This window comes from Xyrauchen texanus, chromosome 33 (genome assembly GCF_025860055.1).
Source record: "Xyrauchen texanus isolate HMW12.3.18 chromosome 33, RBS_HiC_50CHRs, whole genome shotgun sequence".
NCBI classification, from domain to species: Eukaryota; Metazoa; Chordata; class Actinopteri; order Cypriniformes; family Catostomidae; genus Xyrauchen; species Xyrauchen texanus.
This window is the reverse complement of record NC_068308.1, coordinates 39,203,685-39,211,716: the sequence shown is the minus strand read 5'-3', so window position 1 is coordinate 39,211,716 and position 8,032 is coordinate 39,203,685. Positions and strand designations below refer to the sequence as shown.

The 8,032-nt window shown below is 34.5% G+C and overlaps 2 protein-coding genes across 5 annotated transcripts in view; both read left to right on the top strand.

Moving 5' to 3' along the window:
* Positions 1-2,382, top strand: part of LOC127626461 (zinc finger MIZ domain-containing protein 1-like) — a 54,762-nt gene extending 52,380 nt beyond the window's left edge. For all 4 annotated transcript variants that reach the window (XM_052102241.1, XM_052102244.1, XM_052102243.1 and 1 more), the window contains one exon: positions 1-2,382. This exon is cut by the window's left edge and continues 336 nt beyond it. The gene's annotated coding sequence lies outside the window, so the exon portion shown is untranslated.
* Positions 2,383-3,661: 1,279 nt separating this feature from the next.
* On the top strand, positions 3,662-7,594 carry LOC127626478 (peptidyl-prolyl cis-trans isomerase A-like). Its single transcript, XM_052102270.1, has 6 exons — positions 3,662-3,895; positions 4,523-4,553; positions 4,631-4,719; positions 5,321-5,417; positions 6,956-7,031; positions 7,120-7,594. The coding sequence occupies exons 1-6, from the start codon at positions 3,746-3,748 to the stop codon at positions 7,253-7,255; spliced, it is 579 nt and encodes a 192-aa protein (XP_051958230.1). The 5' UTR covers positions 3,662-3,745; the 3' UTR covers positions 7,256-7,594.
* Positions 7,595-8,032: the final 438 nt, after the last annotated feature.

Genomic DNA, 8,032 nt, shown 5'->3' with positions numbered 1-8,032 from the left:
GAAACACAGACAAACAAACGTCCGCTATTATACTGCGTGCAACTCCATGTTATTGTTCCAGTTTTGGGTTGTTTATATTTTGTTGTTGTTGTTTTTTTTCCACTCAAACCTGCAGTACAGTTTCGTCCTTAAAGGGACAGTACACCCAAAAATGATAATTCTCTCATAATTTACTCACCCTCATGTCATCCCAGATGTGTATGACCTTCTTTCTTCTGCAGAACTCAAATGAAGATTTTTAGTCCTTACAATGCAAGTGAATGAATAGTGGCCAGAACTTTGAAGCTCCAAAAAGCACATAAATGCAGCATATCTTATCCATATGACTCCAGTGGTTTAATCCATGTCTTCTGAAGCGATATGATAGGTGTGGGTGAGAAACAGTCCTTTTTGACTATAAATCTTCACTTTTACTTTCACATTCTGAAAGTGAAAGTGAAAGTAGAGATTTACAATAAAACAATATTTAAATATTGATTCATGTTGTAATGGGAGCATTTGAAACTCTCCTTCATAAAGACCTTTACGGATCTTTTTTTGTGAATCAGTGATGCAGAGTGCGTATCAAACTGAATTTCATAAAGCGAGGCTTCGTTTCGCCATTGGTTTCAAAACGATCCGAAATGTTTCGCGATTTGATGCTAAGGGGTGTTGACCCCACAGCGAACTCCCGAATCTGTGTCAAATGTATGGTTGAAACTGATCTTAAGTCAGTTTAGCAATAACTTCAAATTCATATAGCTGGTTTCAATTTAACCCTTTAAGCTCGGATGGGCTCGCCGAGAAAAATAAATTGTCAATATATTAATAAATACAGTCTTGAACAACACAAAATATGTATCGTTTGAAAGCCTAGAAGCTCTGCTTACCATTGCATGTCGGCATTATGACCAAAACTGAACAAGTGCTTTGAAATTTGCTAGTGCTTTGAAAGTGTTACGTTTTGATCATTTATATAAAAAAAGTTGCACTATAAATGAAATTATTGCAATTAGTAAGAGCATCAAACTGATCAAATATTCATGTGTCATATGTTGTTAGAAAGCTCTTATAGAGTAAAATACAACCAGACTATTTGTTTTACTCACAGACAAAAATATAGCAAGTAACAGCTAAATATATGTATATTTGACAGTTATGTTGGTGTTGCTGATATGCCGCGTTATTGCTTATAACTTCACGGAACATAAAACATCACACATCATTATTTAGAGGAGGTGATTATCTTTCAATCGAGTCCACACACAAGATAATCAGATGTATAGATCATTAGATAATCCACATGAAGCACAATGTTACATATGACCACCAGGAGATGGCGCCAAATACACGACACAGACTCAATGATGACTCAAATGACACAGAATGAAACTCACTCTGTGAAATCTCATGACTAAAATCATGTCTGCATGCTATGCAAACCTTTAGTCATTGTTGTGTTTGCATGTGTAATTAGTTCTTATGTACAATTATTATCTTTTATTTGTTTGGAGAGGCTTTTGGACACTATGATAAATAACTTTTGACTGACTTTTGACTGTATTTCTGTGCAATGATACCAAACACCTTTAATTTCGGGTATGCCACTGAAACAGGAAATCTTTAAAAACACCTTCCGAGCTTAAAGGGTTCATTTGATATCGTTTAGTTATGTTCTCAAAAATGAAAATATATTGCTTTAAAAAATGTACATAGCGTTGTCATGGTTACCACTTTTCTTCCGATTGCATTTACGCCTCTGTGACCAGCAGATGTCCTCAGCGTGCGGTGTTGCTAGCGCTCGAAAACAGTTTGCGAAGCGGATCAGTTGATTCAACGTTTTGGAAAAATTTGTTTCTCCCGTCACTACTTTTATGATACATTTACGGTCTTTTTTTTTGTCCTTTATGGAGCTTGACAGACATCTCAATGAATTGATGTTGTATGGAAAATAGTTCCATGAGCACTACAATATGGACTACACAAGGGTGAATAAATAATGTCAGAATTTTCATTTTTCTTCCTCAAACTGTTTGTCAAAACATTGCAGGCTTTCGTCTTACGTCTTAGTACACTACATCTGATGCAGTTGTGTTTTTTGATCTCATGTAAATATATCAGTGTATCATTTTGCACGGTTCCGCGTTTTAATTTTTCATCCATTTTTCTTCACCGCTGTAAGTCCATGAATATTCATTATGTGTGAGTGAGAGCGTGAAAGAGACCATCTGTTCGGAATGCAATCATAGCATACTGCGTACTGAACACTGCACAGTGTATACTGTATATTGCACACTGTTTTATGTTTTTTATATGTGAATTAGTATGTACAGAGAACCTTTTGAAACAGTAGTGTGCTACTGTTGTCCAGTTGTCATCTTGGAAATAAATATGGCTATTTCACATTATTATTATTATTATTATTTTTGTGTAAATGTGCATAGTATACATACTAGATATACAACATAAAATGAGTTGCATGGTAGTATGCTGTTCTGAACATAGTCTCTGTGTGTACATCTTCATGTGTGTGTCACTATGCTTTCATAAACACATACAGACTGAGCACGTTTGGTTGAGCTCTCAAAAAATACATCTCAGAAAACCAATAATGTATAGAGCTATCAAAGGATTTATGTTAATATGAGAGTTATCGTTAAGGTGTACACGTAAATATAGCATTGTGTGAAATAGATCTTTAAGGGAGCTTTTGTATAAGCTTTAAATCTGTGTTTTGCAACATCCTATGACTAAAAATACATTGTTATTGTTACACTATGTAGCAAATAAATACATTTAAAAAAGCTATACACATGCAAATAATTTTATAAATGACTTTGAGTATGTGACAGAAGTCTTCCCTGATTTTATGGAGAAAAAAAATCATTTTAATCTGATTCTAAACCATTTTTATCACTAAAATCACTACAAACATTGAACGAGATGACTTGAGATCTTGTCTTCATTAAGTGAATTGTATATGTCGACTTATAAATCATGGCTGTTGTTATAACACTGTGCAAATATGAAATAAAGTATTTCATTGTGGGGTTTTTCTTACATGATCTGTGCTCATTCTGTACGGACCAAACTTCAGTCAAATTTGTCTCTAATCACTAGCCAAACACACTTTTGACATATTTGCTAACGTGGTATATTTAAGATAGTTGAAGTGTGCATGGATAAAAGCTACAGTCATTTTATGGCAAAGAATGATTGTATGTGGGTGAATCTCACAAAACCTGTCACGAATGTGTCCTGGTCATATTTCACCCCAAAATAAACAGAAAAAAACTAAACAAAAATTAACAGTAAAAATTCAGCTTTTTTAATTAATATTTATTTTTATGAGAAACACAATTAAGCTTTTTTTGTGAGGTTTGCCCATTTGTAATTAATAATATATTTTAATTTAATTTTACTGCTATTCATATACATTTATTATGTATTATTATTTATTTTTTACGTTTATTATTATTAATATTATTTTTTTATTTTTTTCATTCATCAGTGGTTGTTTTTGCGTGTTTTTAGATTTATATATTATTCTAAATTTTATTTAATTTTTAAAATAATTTGAATAATTAATTTATTGATATTCACAGATATTGTCAAAATGACATGTCAATCACACATATGTTTTCAGTGTTCAAAAATGAACATGTGACTGACACTCTGAAACGCTTCCGTGTGCGCGTTCAGCTCTTCCTGTGAGTCTGTTCAGTTGTGCGCGCGACAGATGTTGTAGTCGGTAAACGGAACAAACATGTTGATCATCAGTAACCGGGTAAAATTATGTTCGCTGGCGTTTACCGCGGCGCGCATGTACACCACCGGAGCTCAAGCTAACAACAACCCAGTGGTGTTCTTCGACATCGCGGCGGATAACCAGCCGCTCGGCAGGGTCACCTTCGAGGTAAGTCACAATGAATCCTACTATGCTGACGGTTTGTCTCATGAATATTAATGACGTTCGTCTATTTGGTTTATCTGATTGGCTGACACACGCTTGACGCTAGACAGCTCGCGAATGAACGAATCCTACTGCGGCTACTGAATATTAATTAGGCTGTGTGATTAGACGCTAAACCAAAGGCAACACGGACTAATTAATATTCATTATATCAGCCTTTTCCGTAGTAGTAAACCCATGACCTATAAATAATTAATATAACTGTTTGAATGAGCCCAAAATATTTGCATTTATAAGACTGTAGGCCATAAAGTGTTTCTTAAACATTTGGAATATTGTTTATAAAAAGTTTGAATGTGGAGTGGTGGTGGTGGTGTACTGGGCTAAAGCACATAACTGGTAATCAGAAGGTTGCTGGTTCGACCCCCACAGCCACCACCATTGTGTCCTTGAGCAAGGCACTTAACTCCAGGTTGCTCCGTGGGGTTGTCCCTGTAATAAGGGCACTTCGGATCAAAGCGTCTACCAAATGCATAAATATAAATGTAATTAAATGATTTGCATGTTGGCTTTATGTGTAGTTATTTAAAGAGTTTTAATGAGTTTATCACCTTCATTCTCTTCCATCAGCTGAATGCAGACGTTGTGCCCAAAACAGCAGGTAAGAGCACTTCAGGACAGGACACACTCATAATTTGTCATGTAGGTGTATTATATAACCATTGTTGTTTTCTGTAGAGAACTTCAGGTCGCTTTGCACAGGTGAACATGGATTTGGATACAAAGGCTCCATCTTCCACAGAGTGATTCCACAGTTCATGTGTCAGGTAACACGATCTGATCATTTCTGTACAGGAACATGATTAGACTTGCATTTAATAATGCCGGGATTAAAGTACTTCTAGGTTTGGCAATGGGTTGATACTCTTTCTGCAGAATTACACAGGTGTCATGACTGACTAATCCTTTATTAAAGAAACTCATGACATTTCCAGCAGTGTCGGTACGTTTTCAACAATAGTATATTCTCATGTAATTATTGCATGCATGAAGTTTTATGAGCTCATAATAATTTAGAGATTACATGGAATATTTGTACTTCTAAAAGTGTGTTAATATATCAACTTTAACAGTGCGTAAAATATCATTTTTCCCTTATATGTAGAGAAATGTACATTTTAAACATCCATATGAAGTCATTTCACATCTAACAATAATATTGTAATTTAACATATATGATTTATTTGTTACATTTTGAAGTATGCACAAATAAATGTGTCGTTTTAATAAATGAAAACCATCTTTTTGTGTATGAGAAAGCACAAAAATAATTTTAAATGAATGTTTGTTTTTTTCGTTAAAGGTAATTACCCTTAAATTCCTGGTGCTGATGCAATTAATATGATTAAAAGCATTATTGATGTGCAGGGAGGAGATTTTACAAACCACAACGGAACCGGAGGAAAATCCATCTATGGAGCGAGATTTCCTGACGAGAACTTTAGACTGAAACACACCGGACCAGGTGAAGCACACCTGTTCACTCTTGACCCAGCTGATGAGTCTCTTTAGTCTGTGAAAGTTTTCATTCGTCCTTGTCATGGTGAATGTGAGTTCATTCATCAGTTCTCTGTAGGAACGTATGCCCGCCACTAGATGGCGCCATAACAACTGTTAATAACGAGAGTCTGATGACACCGTTTAATTGTATGGAAGCCCTGAACCGCAAGGTGGGAAAAGTTATTTGACTAGAATTTTTTTTTAGGTGCCTTCCTGAGACTATGTCCTACAAAAAAAGCAATTATGTGTTTAGAAAGTGTGTCGTCTCCCAAAAACATGTGTCCATTTTTGTCACGTCCGTAATGCAAATTCATTTCCCGATCTAAACTGGGAAAAACATGTCCAGACTGAAACTTTTATGATGTTTGGACTCTATCTGCAGGGATCTATGATTATACATAAAAATATTTTTATATTATGGTAATGAGTACTTTAAGTTAAATTTCAAATTTTCACTGAAAATAATTGTATTATGTATTATTTAAAAAAAAAAAAAAAAAAAAAGAAAAAAAACCATTTTGATACTGACATGACATATAAGAAAAATTTCAGGCCATGAAAATTAATTGAGATTTTTTTATTTTCAGAGAGAGGAAAAAAAAAACATTTTCAAAAATAAATAAATAAATAAAACATTTAAAAATCAAATAAAATAAAAAACATTGACCAAAAAAAAATTTAATATTCAGAGAAAATACATTGAATAAATAAATAAATAAATAAAACATTTAAAAAAAAAACAAAAAAAAACATAAAAAAAAATTAAATAAAATACAAAACTGTAAAAAATAAATAAAATACATTTCAGAGAGAGAATTTAAAATTATTTTTCAAAAAAATTATTAAAAAAAAAAAAAAATTTCAGAGAGAGGAAAAAAAAATTGATACTGAAAAATTCTCATACTTTTTATCCCCCCAGAAAAAAATAACAATAAAGATAATTATTTGCGAATAAATGTTTTTATGTTTTTGTTGGCACCTAGTGAATTTCTTTATTTCATTATTTTAATTTATTTTTTATTTTTTTTCCTTGCAGTTCAGGGCTTCCATATAATTTTGACAGAGAAACAAGAGTACATTGTCAATAACTTTATCTATAGCCTCTAGAAATGTAAAATAAAAATTCAAAGAAGTACATTTTGGTAAACAAAAAGTTTACGTGGCCTTTTATAACCGATTAGCCAATTAACAAAAGTGATCAATGCACGTCTGATCATTCGTCGATGAATTGTGCATATTTTCCATTTCGATTGTTTGTTTGTTTGTTTGTTTGTTTGTTTGTTTGTTTATTTATTGTGAATTCTGGGTCAATATTCTGTACATAAATTGTCATTTAAATTCACATATTTTGATGTTCAGTCAGCTGGTCATCACAACATAAACCTCAGCAGGGACGATGTGGGACTTTATTATTACATCTGTTAGCTGTAACCGCTAGCTGCTAAAAACGACCCATACAGAAGAAGTTATTCACAATGTTTTTGTGTTTGTGTTTATTTGAAGGTATTCTCTCTATGGCTAACGCTGGACCCAACACAAACGGATCCCAGTTCTTCATATGCACCGTTAAAACGGAGTGGTACATTAATGCATTCTGGTGTTGTGTGTTTGAGAGATGTTGAGAATGGAAGAAGCCGATATTGACCGTTTGTGCTGTTGTTGTTCAGGTTGGATGGACGGCACGTGGTGTTCGGCAGCATTAAAGAAGGGATGGACGTGGTGAGGAAGGTTGAAGCTTTGGGTTCTCGATCTGGCAGAACCGCCAAGAGAATCAGCATCACCGACTGCGGAGAACTCAAGTAGAGAGTCACTGAAACGCTGAAGCTGAAGCAAATAACGCACTCACCCTCATGTTGTTCCAAACCCGTATGCTGGAGAATTTTCCCATTCGGCTTTACTTAAGAAATGCGTTTTCTAAATTTTTCCTTTTGTTTTGCATGGAAAAATAACCGCTTTGCAACTACATGAGGGTGAGTAAATAATGACTGACTTGATATATTTGAACGAACTATTTCACTGTGAAAAACCTCCTTTTCGGGGCAATAATGCGCATTTGTTTTGTCGAGCTTCCGTTGTTATCGCACACATTTCAAGCAATAAAGATGAGAGCAATAAGAGATCCTGTCTTAGTGGTTTATTTGCATTCATAAGCATAAAACACACAATTTTATATTCCACATTATTTTGACATCGACAGTGGGCCAAAGGAAGTCCCGCCTCACATGTACAAGAGCCAATCACCTTTTAGAAACAGACCTTTGCAATCAACTCGAGAACGCGCTTGCGCATTAGCTATACAAGATGGGAAAATCGCATGACTGGACACTGGAATCTCCCGAGAGCGTTCCAAAGATGCCCGCCACTTGCGAAAAAGACTTCGAGTCCCATGATGCTTTGCAGGCGATGTGGGCGGAGCTTCCGGTTACGCGTAAACGATCGTTACGTACTAACGCAGCATTAATAACGACGGAAACTTGAGAACAAATGGTGATATTGTTCATCCCCACCTCTCTGTTAATGATTATGGTGATATTCAGGATGATGTCACAAATATAGAAGCATTTTAGTTATTTTGTCGAG